The following is a 17171-nucleotide window of genomic DNA, read 5'->3' on the forward strand; positions in this document are numbered from 1 at the left end:
CCTTCAGAATATTCTGCACCAGATCTGTGACATCCCATACCCTGGCACCTGGGAGGCAACACACCATGCAGGTATCTCTCTCAGGCTGACAGAACCTCCTGTCTGTTCCCCTCACTAAGGAATCCCCTATGACTACCGCATTCTTCATCTTCCTCTTTTCCTTCTGCACCACGGAACCAGGCTCAGTGCCATAGACCCGATCTTTAAAGTGGAATGCGGATCTATTTCAGTCAAGGCTATTGGTGAATCGATGGGACTAAGACTTCTTTAGTGTCTGACTCATCAGTATTACAAAAATTAACAGTTGCATGTCAGTGCAACAGAATCCTAGTCGTTAGCAATTTCCAGAGCTGAACGTGCACATCCATGCTTTGTGGAGCGTAGTGGGTGCCAGAAAAATGACCTTAGGAGAGCACCAGCAGCCCAATGTGGCAAAAGAATCATTGAAACTAGATTTTATATTGGGAATCTTAACACAGATGTGTACCAAGGTTGGAAAATTTTAATATGAGTGAGTGATAGAGTACTACAACACTGAAACAGATCCTTTGGCCCATCTAGTTCGTACTGAAATATTATTCTCCCTATTCCCATTGATTTGTACCTGGACAATAGCTCTCTATATTCCTCCCAATCATGTACTTATCCAAATTTCTCTTAAATGTTGAAATCAGGTTTGTATCAACCACTTCTATTGGCAGCCTGTTCTGTCCTCGTACCACCTCTGAGTGGAGAAATTCCCCCTCATATTTCCCTTAAACATTTCACCTTTCACCCTTAATCCATGATCTCTATTTCTAGTCTCACCAAATCTCAATGGAAAAAGCCTGCTTGCATTTACACTGTCTGTACCTATCATAATTTTGTATCACTCTATCAAATTTCCTGTCATTCTCTGATGTTCAATTACGGTCAATTATACTACGGTCAATTATGGATAACTCTGAACATCCTCTACATAGCACCATCCAGAGACAGAGAAGCAGTTTCAGTGACAGGTTACTATCGATGCAATGCTCCTCAGACAGGATGAAGAGGTCAATACTCCCCAATGCCATTAGGCTTTACAATTCTACCGCCAGGACTTAAGAACTTTTTAAAAGCTATTATTAATGCTTTTTGAGACGGTGATTTAGATGCATATCATATTTTTTTACTGAGTTAAGTATTGTATGTAATTAGTTTTGCTACAAGAAGTGTATGGGACATTGGAAAAAAAGTTGAATTTCCCCATGGGGATGAATAAAGTATCTATCTATCTATCTATCTATCTGTTCCACCTAAGCAACCTTATCCTATAGCTCACGTCATGGTAACATCGTTGTAATTTTTTTCTCTACTCTTTGAATCTTATTGATATCTTTCCTGTAGGTAGGTGACTAGAACTGTATTCCAGTTTAAGATGGTATACTGAAATCGAGCGACAGCTAACTGGTATTTCAAAAGACAAGAAATTCAACTGAAAAAATTATTAAATACAACCTTCCTGATGTAAATTGTGGTAAACTATCATCACAAGCAATGAAGAGGCAAGGGAAGGCAAAGCCGATTTGAGGGATGAATTGTGCTGGTGTGTTGCAAAGTTGAAGTGTAATGTGTTTGCGATGGGGTCACAGATAGAGATTGGAGTGAGAGATTCGGAGAGGAGCCGTGGTGGAGGAGTTTTGATGCCCATCTACCTAAACAGAGAGTGAGGTTGGATGAAACTAAACACTGAGCCAGTTGGAGAGGTTGCAAACGGCATCAGACTGTCTGGGTGCAAGGTTGGATCACTCAGCACCGAGCTGATTCGGGCAGGTCAAGAAGGGCTTCAGGCTGGGCAGCAAGGTCTAGGCCCAGAGCACATCACTGCACCAGGGCCTGGGTCCTGGTGTGGGAGACAACACGATGTTTGTACAATTTAAATGCCGTCCCTGATGGACTAGAAAGACAGGGTATCGAGACCGGAGGCGAGAGTTCAGCCGATTTCACTTGCTCTCATGTAATGTGCGCTCCTCTCTCTGTGGCCCTGAGGCTGTGAGACTGCTCTAGTTGCTGGGTTTTGTGTTTGTGAGTTTTGCAGTGATTTGCCCTGCTAACTGATGAACTAACACCAAGACTTTGGGCGTACTCTGGCTGCTTCGGGTGAGTTGGATCTGTGGACTCAATTTGGTTCGGAATGCTCTTGCTTGCTTCTATTGTTTTTAAGATTTGTGTTTTTCCTCTTTCTCTGCACCTTGAGTGTTGGTCTTTCTTTGTTTAATTGGGTTCTTACAGCTTTCTTATTTTGTGGCTGCCTGTGAGCAGATAAATCTCAAGGTTGTATAATTTATACATTCTTTGATAATAAATCTACTTTGAATCTTTGAATACTCCAAATTAGACCTCACCAAGCTTCAAAGCTCAGCATTTTAGAACAATTTAAAGATTGTAAGATGATTTGGCAATGTCTAAAAAATGGAGACCTGTAGAACAAGAAAAAGAAGTTAGAGTGATTGAGGGAGCAGTGAATAGGATTAAAAATAGTAAAAAATAATATCTCAGTTAATGTTTCAGGGTGATGACTTGAGTTCTTCTGAAAGGTCTTTGCTTGAAACGTTAACTCAGTTTCTCCATCGATGCTACCTGATCAGCTGAGTACTGAATGGATATGGCGAAAACAATGCTCCTGCAGAAAATGTTACTGCCACAGTACATAAAGAACACTTTTTTCCAAAGCATAAAGAAGGCTACCATTAAGCATGCAAGTTTCTTTTCTCAGCTGAACACTGAGATACAGTAAATCTGAGGCAGTCAGGCCAGTTTGGCACAAGTCCCAAAAATTAGCAAATCAATATACATAATATAATACAGGATATAATAGCAAATTACTTAAATAGTAATTAAACTACTGAGATCCGGAGGGCTGGATTTTTGTTTACTTAGGTACATGTCTTAAGTTTCTACTACATAGCTGGGGAATTTAAATTAAGGAAATTAACAAATTGAACTACAAATCTAGAATTAATGACTATGAAAACTGACAGATTAACTGGTTCACTGATATCCTTCAGGGAAAGAATTCTGCCATCCTTGCCTAACTGCGACCACAGACTTAATGACATGTTGGAACAGGCACTGCCTTCTGAAGCATTCCCTGGTGAACTACTTAGTTCTTGGGCAATTAGGGCAGGATATTAAATGCTGACCTTGCTGGCATTATCCACACCCTGAAAACAATTTTTATGGTCCTGACGAAGGGTCTTGGCCTGAAATGTCGACTGTTTATTCATTTCCATAGATACTGTCTGACCTGCTGAGTTCAAGGTACATTTAATGTCAGAGAAATGAATACAATATACATCCTGAAATTCTTTTTCTTCGCAAACATCCGCGTAAACAGGAGTGCCTCAAAAAATGAATGAAAGTTAAATGTTAGAATGTTAAAGCCCCTCCAGCTCCCCCCACCCATGCATAAGCAGCAGCAAAGCAATGACCCCCCCACCAGCAAAAAAAAACTAACATCGGTGCTCTCCCCACCATGAGCACTCAAGCATGCAGCAAAGCATCAATAAAGACACAGACGAAGTACCCCAAAGACTACTCGTTCACCCGATAATTCGAGATAACACGGGCTCTCTCCCTCCCCCTAATAAGGGACAATAAAGACACAGACTTGCAGTACCCCAAAGACTACTCGTTCACCTGATAATTCGACATGCCACAGGCTCTCTCTTTCCCCCTAATAAGGGAAAAAGAGGTGTCCCTGTTTCACAGCAAGAGGGGAAACATAAACAACTCGCGCATTTACGATGTTAAAAGTCTGTTGCGTTGCTTTTTCCAAGCTCTGTGCTCAAAGAATTCAGGTCTCTGTGCACACAGCCAGCAGCCAGCTTGTTGCTTTCAATCTTCCATCTCCCCCGACACACCAGTTTCCTGCGGATGCACTGACCTTGAGTCTGTCCGCCTCCAGAGCTACGAAATCCTGGAACCCTGAAGGTGCACTGGTCTTCTAGGCTGCGTCCTTGGCATATCAAATAGCGGCCAGTCGTGAGAGCCTGAGAGTGGGTTCTATTCCCGCAAAGAACTGAAGTCTTCAAAAGAACCCTGAAAGGGAAAAATAGAGATATTAAAGATAGAAATAGAGCTGTTTCGGAAGATACAAGCAAAGGAGTCGCTGTTAGACGCCAACATCCTCCTAAGTTCCTCCAGCATTTTGTGTGTGTTGCTTGGATTTCCAGCATCTGCAATTTTCTCTTTGTTTGTTGCTGCTGAGTTCCTCCAGTGTTCTGTGTCTGTTGCTTTGGATTTCCAGCATCTGCAGACCGACTTGTTTTTTTGGTTTACTATTGTCATGTACTGAGGTACAGTAAAAACCTTGTTATGCATGCCATTCATACAGATCATCAGATCACTGCACTGACCTAATACGAGGGAACAGTGTGTGTGGTAGAATCTGGGGAGAGTAGTTGGCAATGTGATGAAAATAGAATGGAATTAGCATTTATGCATCTCCGGATTTTCTAGACGGCGTGAGTTCAGGAAGGCTGTTCTCAATAAATCATGGAAAACACTGTCAGAAGACCATAGGACACTTTTTGATGCTTCACATATAACATATTTGAAGTTTATACAATAAAGCAATTTATCTAAGATATCAGGAGTTAATGTATGGCCTTCATCCCAAGTGCCCAACAGAGAGATCAGTATTCACTGTGTTTCAAATTTGTTCATTTAACATCAGTGGGAGATGTTTAAAGAGAATACCATCTAGGATAAACATATTGGATTTATTCACAAGGAATGTTAGCTGATGTTTTTATGGAAAGTTATCTGAGATACCCTACTTTTTTAATTAGAAAATTAATTTGGATGCTTGTTATTAGAGCCAGTTCATCTATTGACTGCAAGCTCAGATACAAACTTTGGAGATGGTAGTTAAAAATTCATCTGAGTAAGTTTTTTTAATGACCGAAGTACATTATTCCATGAAATTCCAGAGTACAGAGTCCTCCTGTTTTTCAGTAGGGAATAAAACTTAAGCTTAAGTAAGTGGATTTTGCTTTAATTGTTATTTATCTTTGTCCTTTGTCTCTAATCTCAAATACAATATTTTCCTGTCTGCTACCAAAACCACCCATGACACGTGCAAGTTTGGATCATAATGAGTGTGTGTGTTGTCTCTGGGTTATACTTTCCTTTGGAAAATGCTGATAGATTCCTAACATGACAACTTAAGAAGTAATTCCTCGTGTATTTCATCTTTCCTCTGCCTGTGGTTGGACCATGTATTCTGCTGAAGATGACAAATTATATCAGCAGATATTAGAAAACAATTAAGTGTTGATCTTGATGTACAAGCTAATCTTTTCCTGCATGTCATTGGTTGCATTCTACCATCACTGCAGGACTTGTATGTATCCAGGCCAGAAATGCAGGCAGGAAAGAAATCATTGTGGACACTACTTTTTGGGAAATGTTGTAAGGCTATTAAAAGAAAAGTGTCACAGCATCTTAAAAGTTTCTTTCCCCAAGCGGTTAATCTGATTAACCATTCCCCCACCGCCCATCCGTTACTTCAGTCACTACACTGCACTGTAAACACTTTAAGCCACTTTTTATAATGCTGTTTATATTGTAAATACATGCGGGTATTTATATATTTATGTACATTGTATTACTGATCTGTACTTCTAACATTTTTATGTAATTCTTTATTCTTTATAATTTTTAAATGTTTTTTATTGCAGCATGTCACAACAAATTCCTAATAAGTGTAAATGTATAATATGAATAAAGTTTATCCTTGTTATATAAAAGTCAGCATGCTTCTCCATTTAAAGCCAAGTCTTGTATTTTACAGTCAGAGACGAAGCATAAAGTGGAAAGGATAAACAAAATGTAAGTATTTCTTCTTGTCTTGAAGCAGAGGTGCTACTTTTGCATTTGTATTCCAACCAGCAGTACAATTGTATTTTTGTTAATGATTTGATATTAGGAGATCTCATAGAATTATAATTAATTGCTATGTTTTCCTGTTACTACAACAACTATGATTAGTTATAAACACTGTATAACCAAACAGGATATCTTTTGATTTGTTCTAAGATTAGTTACAAATATGTGAATGCAATGTCCTTTTATGCTTGTTCTTTTGGCACTTCCACTTGGAAAGCATTGATTCTTGGTTCCAGGATCCAATTTTTCACAGGTACATATCTCTGTATTTGAGGGGTGGGGGAAGACCACTCAAGCTGCACGGTTATGTGCCAGGGACCGCTAGGGTACATCTGCTGCAGTAAGCCGTAATCTCAACATTGCCTGATTTAGTGTGGGGTGAGTCACTGAGGCAATTGGAAGAGGCTGCCTGTGAGAGCTGGCATTGAATGGACTTGACTGAAAAAAACAGTCACTCATTGCTGAGAACACACACAAAATGCTGGTGGAACACAGCAGGCCAGGCAGCATCTATAAGGAGAATCACTGTTGATGTCTCGGACTGAAATGTCGACAGTGCTTCTCTTTATAGATGCTGTCTGGCCTGCTGTGTTCCACCAGCATTTTGTGTGTGTTGTTTGAATTTCCAGCATCTGCAGATTTCCTCGTGTTTACTCAGTGCTGAGATGTGGGGTCCAGGGTGCATCCTGCTTAGCACAGTGAGTGTGGGATTGTCACTGACCATTCCACTTGATGACAGTCTGCCCTGATTCCACGATTTCTCTCTGCACTTTTAGAAATGTTGAAGCCCACTGAAAAATAATGTATTTTTTTTGGCAGTATTTGATAATAGCCACTGGGTAGCACAGATTTCTGCACTGATAGATAGCATTGTACACACACTGGTGATTGTGACAGATGAGTTTCAGCACAGCACCACCCTGTGGGAGAAATCAAGTAAAGGCAATATGAAACCAGCTACACCATTTTACCAAGATTATTAGAACATAGAACAGGACAGTGCAAGAGGAGGCCCCTCAGCCCTTAATATTGTGCCAAACCAGTTAAGTTAGTACAACTGAACTAATTCCTTTTGCCTTCACAATGTCCATGTCCTTGCATTTCCCTCTCATTTATGTGCCTACCTAAACATCTCTTAAAAGTCCTGAATGTATCTGCCTCTGCCACGATTCCAGGTACCCACAACTCTGAGACAAATAAACTTGCCTCTCACATCTTCTTTGAACTTGCCCTCTCATCTTAAGTGCATGCCCTCTGCTATTAGATACTGTCTGTCTACTATGCCAAAAAAAACCAAACCAAGTTTGTCTAACCTCTCATTGTAGCTGGCCAGCCGGTAGCATCTGCGCCGGACTTCGGAGTGAAGGCCCACGAGTTCGAATCCAGCCAGCTCCGTTGCACACTTTCCATCTGTGCTGGGTTGAGTGTTGAGCTAGCAACTTGGTCTCGTAAAAGTAAGAAAGCCTGCTAAAAAAAACGCCATCACAACGGCGTCCCGATGACCCCACTTGGAGTTAAGAGCCGCCGCCTTCTTCTTCTTCTCCTCCTTCTCCTTCACCACCACCCCCCTCCCCCATCCAGATGTGGCCTGACTACAGTTTTATGAAGCTGTCACGTAACTTCCTGACTATTGAACTCCGTGCTTTGACTAATCAAGGCAAGCATGCCATATGCTTTCTTAACCATCCCATCAGTCTGTGTAGCCACTGTCAAGAAGCTATGAACTTGGATTCCAATATCCCTCTGCTCATCAACACTGTTACGATCTTGTTAAACTTGTGTAAGAGTGTATTGGGCTTCCAACTTGAAAACACCTCCGTCTGATTCTTATTTGGTAAGTGGGGTAGATAATTAGCAGGTCATGGAAATGCTGAAATGTGTGGATGAAGCATTGAGTGGTAAGATATGAAACAAGTATGTGAAGAGCAAGAGGATAAGACATGAGAGAATAGGATGAATCAAGTGTGACAGTGGAAAAGTGTGTGTGGAACCGGAGGAGATAGCAGAGGTACTTAATGAATACTTAGTATTCACTACGGAAAAGGATCTTGGCAGTCGTAGGTTTGACACAGCGGACTGAAAAGCTTGCACACATAGATATTAAGAAAGAAGATGTGCTGGAGCTTTTGGAAAACACCAAATTGGATAAGTCTCCGGGACCGGATGAGATGTACCCCAGGCTACTGTGGGAGGCAAGAGGAGAGGAGATTGCTGAGCCTCTGGCAATGATCTTTGTATCATCAATGGGGACGGAAGAGGTTCCAGAGGATTGGAGGGTTGCAGATGTTGTTCCCTTATTCAAGAAAGGGAGTAGAGATAGCTCAGGAAATTATAGACCAGTGAGTCTTTCTTCAGTGGTTGATAACTTGATGGAAAAGATCCTGAGAGGCAGGATTTATGTACATTTGGAGAGACATAATATGATTAGGAATAGTCAGCATGGCTTTGTCAGTCATGCCATACAAGCTTGATTGAATTTTTTGAGGATGTGACTTACCACGTTGATGAAAGTAGAGCAGTAAGTGTAGTGTATATGGGTTTCATCAAGACATTTGATAAGGTACCCCATGCGAGGTTTATTGAGAAAATAAGGAGGCATGGGATCCAAGGGACCTTGCTTTGTGGATCCAGAATTGCTTTTCCCACAGAAGGTAAAGAGAGGTTGTAGACAGATCATATTCTGCATGGAGGTCGGTGACTAGTGGTGTGCATTAGGGATCTGTTCTGGGACCCCTTCTCTTCATGATTTTTATAAATGACCTGGATGAGTAAGTGGAGGGATGGGTTAGTAAATTTTCTGACGACACAAAGATTGGGGGTGTTGTGGATAGTGTGGAGGGCTGTCAGAGGTTACAGCGGGACATCGACAGGTTGCAAAACTGGGCTGAGAAGTGGCAGATGGAATTTAACCTAGGTAAGTGTGAGGTGGATCATTTTGGTAGGTCAAATATGATGGCAGAATATAGTATTAATGGTAAGACTCTTGGTAGTGTGGAGGATCAGAGGGATCTTGGGGTCCGAGTCCATAGGACGCTCAAAGCAGCTGCGCAGGTTGACTCTGTGGTTAAGAAGGCATACGGTGCATTGGCCTTCATCAATTGTGGGATTGAGTTTAAGAGCCGAGAGGTAATGTTGCAGCTATATAGGACCCTGGTCAGACCCCACTTGGAGTACTGTGTTCAGTTCCGGTCACCTCAGTACAGGAAGGATGTGGAAACTATAGTAAGGGTGCAGAGGAGATTTACAAGTATGTTGCCTGGATTTTTAGCATGCCTTATGAGAATAGGATAGGTTAAGTGAACTAGTCCTTTTCTCCATGGAGCGACAGAGGATGAGAGGTGATCTGATAGATGTGTATAAGATGATGAGAGGCATTGATCGTGTGGATAGTCAGAGGCTTTTTCACAGGGCTGAAATGGCAACAACACAAGAGGGCAAGATTTTAAGGTGCTTGGAAGTAGGTACAGAGGAGATGTTAGGGGTTAGTTTTTTTACACAGAGTTTTGAGTATGTGGAATGGGCTACTGGTGACGGTGGTGGAGGAGGATACGACAGGGTCTTTTAAGAGACTCCTGGATAGGTAGATGGAGCTTAGAAAAATAGCGGGCTATGGGTAACCCTAGGTAATTTCTAAAGTAAGTACATGTTTGGCACAGCATTGTGGGCTGAAGGGCCTATATTGTGCTGTAGTTTTTCTATGTTTCTAAGATGCTGTAATCTGTATTAAATACTACATCATTTATGAAACATCTGGTACTTTACTAGACAGGCTTGTAATAAAATTTAAAGGGCCTTAAAATTAAATTAAAACTTCAAGACAACAGTTTTCTGCATTGCAGAATCTGATGTGGCTCAGCAAGTATTTATTTGGAAAAAAAATCATTATGCCATCATGTTTAGATGCTTAACATTTAGATTACAGTGTTGTGAGAATAAAGTTAATTTAATCATATTCCCAATACAAGCTGAATCTCAAACCAGGAGGGTGGGGTTGCATTAATGTGTTTTTATTATTTCTTCTCCAGGATTGAAGATACATCAGAACTGCTGAAGTGTAGAGATAGCTCAGCTGTAACTAATAATGCAGGCACGTCATTGATTCGCAAGCAAAATTCCATAGATGCCGAAAATCTAACAAAAACAGAAAATAATGGAAATTCTCAGCACTTTAGGCAGTAACTGTGCAGAAACATGCAGAACTAACCTTTCAAGTTGATGCCTGTTGGTTGATACAGCTAATTGCTTCATTGCAATGCTTTGAAATTTGCATGTATCACTGTTGATAAAAGTACAACTATATATTTTTTGAAGATATTTAATTTATAATAAGTTTAACTTATTCACCAGCACCTAAACTTCAGATTATGAAGATTTATAACATTGGAAGTTACAATAATAAATCTCCATGAAATTATTTAAATTAGAATATTTTTTCCTCATGTTTGCCATAGAGTTTCTTGTTAATTTTTGGTCAGTGAAATTTCTTCTTTCTCTAATCATGAGGCATAAGATGAACACAAATGAAAAGTCGACCATGACCCCATCATTAAATTCAGAATTTTAAGTTAATTTTATTTCACACTGAACGATTTCAGTCTCATTTCAGTCATGACTTCCAATTCTTTACTGAACCAGGTCATTTGAAAATAGTTGCCTAGAAAATGGATCAGATTCATATTTTGTGTTCTAAACATAGAACATGGTAATTGAGGCTTAAGGTTGCTCTGAAAATTTCCTTCACTGTCTCAAAGGAGTTAATCCATGGATAATGATTTTTATGGAATGCAACACATTCATGGAGTTCACTTGTAGGTTTTTGATCGTCTTGTACAAAGCTTGTGAAATCCATGGTCTGCAAAGGAAGGACCATGCCATTGCTTTAGTTGAATATTACTTAAAAAGGAACATAGTCAAAAGGCCAGTGATAGGAAATCAACTCTTTCTTCTCCCAATATTCCCCTTCAGTTAAGTCTAGGTCCCCTAAAGTAACATATTTAAAGATCAAAGATTATATTTACTTACCACTTGTACATTGAAATAGTAAAAATGTGCTGTTTTATATCAAATCAGCTAGGATTGTGCTGGGCAGCCAATAAGTATCACCATGCTTCCAACACCAACATAGCAAGCCCATAGCTCATTAACCCTAACTGTACAGCTTTGGAATGTGGGAGGAATTGAACCCTTATCTCACAGCTGGCACTGTGAAGTGTTGTGCTAACGGCTACACTACCTTGCTGTTCCTCTCTTCCCCCCCCCCCCCCCCACTTGGAAGACTCCCTTGGAAGTTCCATTGCCCAGATTCCAACCACACCTGTCAATCTCACAACTGTCTAATCCCCTTGCCTAGGTATTCCCCCCTCACCACAACCATCTCCTCTCCCAACTACTGTTTATATGCCATTCATTACAACAACTATGCTGTGCTGTAAATATTCAACTTCTTCACAAGCATCATTTATGTGAAATTCTGGTGTAATCATGTCTTATTCTTATATTGCATGCAAAGGGTCCCACAGCACTATCGAAACAATGAGGTTTTCTAATATTCTGGCGGGTAGTTATCTCTTAGGGTGGCATGGTAGTGGAGTGGTGAGTGCAATCATTTCCATGCCAGCGATCACCAATTGGAGTTCTCCCTGTGACCATGTGGGTTTCCTCCCACATTCCAAGATGTATAGGTTGGCGTCAGAAGCGTGGCAACACTTGCTGTCTAATTTGATTTGACACATTTCACTATGTTTGATGTACATGTGACAAATAAAGTTAACCTCTTTGTCTTAACCCACTTCACCTTACTTCAGTTCGTTTTGCAGAACTGTCTGCTGCATTCTCCAATGTTGCAAAAATGATGAATCTTTAAATGGAACTCTGGTTGCAAAATCCTTTAACTTGTCCCAAGGGCACAGAGAGTGTGACCTTGTTTATTTGATTTAACTAAACAAAGTTAATGATTGAGTAGATGATAATTTATTATTTCAAAATTAATAGATGTATTCAAAGTCCAGATTTTTGGTTTTATTGCTAATTAAAGATTGAATTCTTACATTCTGTTCCATCATAAGAAAAGATTCTGGATTAATGTTAGCGAAGAGCAGGAATTTTCTGAAGTCTGGTATTGACTCTTGAGGTGGTAAAGATCAAGATTAGAATCAATGTAAGGACAAGGTTAATAATACAGTAAAGAGCAGCCTTTGCAATAATGTTTTCCACAGAGCACTTTTAATGCAGAAGGACATCACTGGTAGATTTAAATGGAGGTTGATCCAAAGAGAAAGAGATGTCCATGAACCTAGCTGAGGAATGGATTTTAAGAAGTGTATTGTAAAAAGAAAGGTCAATTTGTTAGGGTCAGAAGGTCTAACTGGCAGGCATGGTGTTAAGGGAAAGGAATTTGGAAAATATAGTGAGGCAATGAAGGGACAAATGTGAAGAATGTAGAAAGCTGGACCTCCAACATTAATCCCTCAAGACACCACACCACTTACAACTTCCCAAGCCAAAAGTATTTCTACATGTACTTTCTATTTCCGATCTATTAACTAGTCATTAATCCATGCTAGAGTAGTACCTGAAAACTAAGTTAAAAGTGAATTTATTATCAAAGTAAATAGGTATTAGTCCGTATACAACCCTGAGATTCCATAATAAAATAATAACCATAATAAACTCAATGAAAGACTGCACCAACAAAAGACTGCAAATACAAGAAGAAAGAAATAATAATTATAATAAATAAGCAATAAATATCAAAAACGTGAGATGAAAAGAGAGAATCTACAGGTTGTGGGAACATTTCAATGAAGGGGAAAGTGAAGTTGAGTGACATTAACCCCTTTGATTCAAGAGCCTAATGGTTGAGAGGTAATAAGTTTCTGTACTTGGTGGTGTGAGTCCCGAGGTTTCTGTACCTTCTTCCTTATGGTAGCAGCAAGAAGAGAGAATGGCCTGGGTGCAGGGAGACCCTGATAATGGATGCTGCTTTCTTGCAACAGCACTCCATGCAGACGTGCTCAATGGTGTGGTGGGCTCTATCTGTGATGGACTGGGCCATATCCATTACTTTTTGTAGAATTTTCCATTCAAGGACATTGGTGTTTCCATACCAGGCTGTGATGCAGCCAGTCAATATACTCTCCACCACAAATCTACACAAGTTTGTCAAAGTTGTAGATGACATGTTGAATCTTCATAAACTCCTAAGGAAGTAGAGACTCTGCCATGGTTTCTTCATAATTGCACTTACGTGCTGGGCCTCTAAAATGATAACACCAGTGAATTTTAAAGTTGCTGACTCGCTCCACTTCTGATACTCCGTTGCACTCTAAATGTTTTCATTCATCTTGTGTGGCACCTTATTGAAGGCCTTCTGATGACCCAAAGACACCACATCAACTGATTTGCTCTTACTCCTGTAAGCTACAATATAACTTCAAAAAATTGCATTATGGATAAATAATTAAGACTCATTTTCCAAACAAAAAATAAACAACTTGTTAAGAACAGGCAGGCCAATTAGACAGCAAATGGAAGCCATGATGACAGAGAAGCAGAAATAAAGTATGAAGACTTTGCATTTCAGAAATGCATCTGGCAATGGAAAGGTGAGATTACAAGGTGGTGGGGGTGAAATATTTAGATAGCACTTACAAATATAAGGGATGGTGCAACATGTGAGCAGCATACAAAGCAGTGATAAATGTCAGAATCAAGTTTATTACTGTATTTACTTAATGAGATGGTATTTGCTTTGCAGTAACAGTTCAGTGCAAAAACTTAAAAATTGCTGTAAGTTACAAATATAGAATGTTGAGGTAGAGGTTTATGGGTACATTGACTGTTCACAATCTGCTGGCAGAGGGGAAGAAACTTTGCAAACAATTGAGTGTGGCCTTCAGGTTCCTGTACCCCCCCCCCCCCCCCCCAATGGTCAGGGGAAAAGAGCATGTACCAAATAGGGATGGTATTTGTGATGGATATCATCTTGAGGCACCAACTCTTGAAAGTGACCTCGATATTAGAGAGGGTTGTGCCTGTGATAGAGCTGGCTGGGTCCGCAACTTCCTGCAGTACCTTGGGATCCCTGCATTGGAATCTCCTTACCAATTACAGATGCAACCAGTGAAAACTTTCATCATTGTACATCTATAGAAATTTTGAAGAATTTTTTGGCAGCAGACCAAATTTTCTCAAACTCCTAACAAAGAAGAGTCAATGGTGTGCTATTTTCATGATTACATTAATATGTTGTGCCTAGGATCTATCCTCTGAGATGGTGACTCCCAGGAACTTGAACTGCTCACCCTTTCCACCACTAACCCCTCAGTGAAGACTATGCTTGTTCTCCTGACTTGCCCCTTCCTGAAATCCATAATCGATTCCTTCTTTTGCTTACATTGTGAAGTTGCTAATGATTCAGGAGGCAAGTCAGAAAACTTAATAACATATTCTGATTGTAGTCATGCAAATAGCTAATTTGACACGAGAGACTGCAGATTCTGGAAACCTGAAGCCACACACTAAGGTGCTGGGAAACCTCAACGGGTCAGGCAGCATTTATGTATTCAACCCGAACTAGTGACTCCATTCCTGTACATAGGTGCTGCCTGACCTATTAAATTCCTTCAGCACCTTTTTGAGTTGACACAAACAGTTATATTTCATTAAGGATTTGAGGAGATTTGGTATGTCACCGAAGACTCTAGTAAATTTCTACAGATGTACTGTGGAGAGCATTCTAACTGGTTGCATCACTGATAGGCACCAATGCACAGGATCAGAAGTTGCAGCAAGTTGCAAGCTCAACCATCATGGTCACTAGCCTCCCACCATCATCAAAAGGCGCTGCCTCAAGAAAGCCACATCCATCATGAAGGACTCTGACCGTGCAGTACATGCCCTCTTCACATTGCTACCATTAGGGAGGAGGTACAGGAGCTTGAAGACCTACACAATGTTTTAGAAATAGCTTCTTCCCCTCCACCATCAGATTTCTGAATAGTCCATGAATACTCCCTCATTTTTTGCTCTTTTTTGAACAACTTATTTATTTTTTAATATTCTTTATTGTAACTTATAGTAGTTTATATATTGCACTGTAGTGCTGCCACAAAACTAATTTCATGACATATGCCAGTGATGATAAACCTGATTCTGATTAAACTTGCTAGTTGTGTGAGAGAACTGGAGGGATGCAGTGTAAATCCCTTATTTGGAAATAAGGAACAAACCAGATGTGAGAGATAAAAAATCTGGAAAAAAAAACACTGTACAGACAGTACGGCAATGCAGAGGGTCAATGCAACCACTAGATATGATGGTGTGAGTCAGAAAATGAAGAAATAAAACATCGAGGAACTTAATCTTTCTTCTCTTATTTATCTGTATTCCCGGGATATGGGAGTTGTTTGCAAAGAGAGAATTAAGGTTTCCAGAAATTGTATTTGGTTCCTCCTTGATATGTGTGAAAACGTGTAAGACAAAGCCGTGGCTGTAATGGCATCAGTGTGGAATGGGACAATGCTTTGAGAATGTACAAAAGTACAGAGCCCTGAGATTAGATAATGATAACAAGCGTGTTAAATGCTTAACTTTTAAAAAATATTTAGCAATTAGACAGGCGATTTGAATTATTAGATAGATGGTCTTCTCCCTCAAGAGGAGGTGGGCTTTGGAAAGGGAAGAGGGAATTAGTTTCAAGATCCTGCATTTACAGCCAACTTTGAGGCAGAGTTCCGAAGGCAGATAAAAACTGGAGCTGCTTCAAAGATTTATCTGACAAGAGTTGTCCAGTGCTGCAAAGCTCTTGGGATTATTAGATTGCTCAAAACCCATAAGGACAACCTCTTTTGCAGTGACAAGAGCAACTGAGCATGAACACACAGACATAGGCTGCCGGAGGGGTCATTGCTTGTATCTGGCTTTAATGATCTGCACAATTGATATCTCACACTATATCTCATTTCTGGCACAACTATCAAAGCTATTGGAAGCTTTAATGGTGTTGAGTGGATGATTCATGTCGACTTTCCTGAGATTCCTTCCAGAAGACACTCTGCAGCCGATTTTTTCACTCCAATGTGAAATCATAGAGACAAACACCATGGAAAGCAGCCCATTGTGTCCATGCTGACCATCAATCACACATTTACACTAATCCTTCATTAATCACCTTTTCCTATTTTCCCATCAGCTACTTGAGATAGGACAAGAGAAAAGCAAGCATTGCAGATATGATAATACTATTACAATGCCAGCAACTGGGGTTCAATTCAGCTGCTGTCTGTAAGGATTTTGTATGTTCTCCCCGTGACCATGTGAGTTTCCTCTGGATGCTCCAGTTTCTTCCCACATACTGAATTGTAGAGGTTAGTGGGTTAATTTGTCTCATTGGTGTGATGTAATTGAGAGGTGTGGCTTATAGGGCCAGAAGGGCCTGTTATTACGCTGTATCTTGGAATAATAACAATAATAATAGAGTAAATTGAAAGACTATGGATTATGAACAGGGTATACATTGAACCAACTGCACAGTAGCATTAAACAAGGAGGGCTACACAGCAATATCTATGTAAATTTTCAGAAAGCCACAATACTAAACACTACAAGAATATTGAATAAACTCTTCTCCTGCTGGGTACAGGTATCGATTATAACCGACATTTTGATGACAAACTCTGACATCTTCTTGTCCAGTCCCGTAGTATTTATACCCCCATAGTCCATCCCTCCTGATTGGTTAGTCCTCATAAAATCAGGTTTCGGCTCTCCCACCTTGTTTACAATTGAATTCCAGTTACAATAGGAGTTTGTCATCAAAACATCGGTTATAATGGATACCTGTACACAGCTGGAAGACTGAGAAGTGTTTATTCGTCATTTACACCGGGAAAGCACTAGATAATTTTTTACCACTAAAATAAACAAAGTTACTAGCAGCTGAGAAGTAAGCATGCTTGGCTATGCCCACACCTCAGGTTTTACCAGCGTGAGCCGAGAAAAAAATATAGCAATAATAATAATATTGTGTACAGTTACAGAGAAAGTGCCATGCAGGTAGACAATAAGGTTCAAAGGCCATGACAAGGTAGGTTGTGAGGACCGGAGTTCATCTTTAACATATAAGAGGTCTATTCAAAAGTCTTATAAAAGAAGACTGGAAGAAACATTTTAAAAAGAATCACAGCCAAGTTGCATCATCATTCCTGCTGGTGATACAGCTGTAAAAGATTAAATTACTACTTCCATTTCCATTG

General features: G+C 40.1%; 1 protein-coding gene across 6 annotated transcripts in view; it reads left to right on the top strand.

The window, feature by feature from the left end:
* The window catches only part of cep44 (centrosomal protein 44), a 106272-nt gene that overhangs the window by 65003 nt on the left and 24098 nt on the right, over positions 1 to 17171 (top strand). For 3 of the 6 annotated variants that reach the window (XM_073048017.1, XM_073048021.1, XM_073048022.1), the window contains 2 exons: positions 5822 to 5859; positions 9942 to 10342. In XM_073048017.1, coding sequence (XP_072904118.1) covers positions 5822 to 5859; positions 9942 to 10095 — 192 coding nt within the window. In that variant the 3' untranslated portion in view covers positions 10096 to 10342. Of the gene's footprint in view, positions 1 to 5821; positions 5860 to 6133; positions 6407 to 9941; positions 10343 to 17171 lie in introns of those variants that run through there. The other 3 variants (XR_012099210.1, XM_073048020.1, XM_073048019.1) reach the window with 2 other exon arrangements.

This window comes from Hemitrygon akajei, chromosome 6 (genome assembly GCF_048418815.1).
Source record: "Hemitrygon akajei chromosome 6, sHemAka1.3, whole genome shotgun sequence".
Lineage (NCBI taxonomy): Eukaryota > Metazoa > Chordata > Chondrichthyes > Myliobatiformes > Dasyatidae > Hemitrygon > Hemitrygon akajei.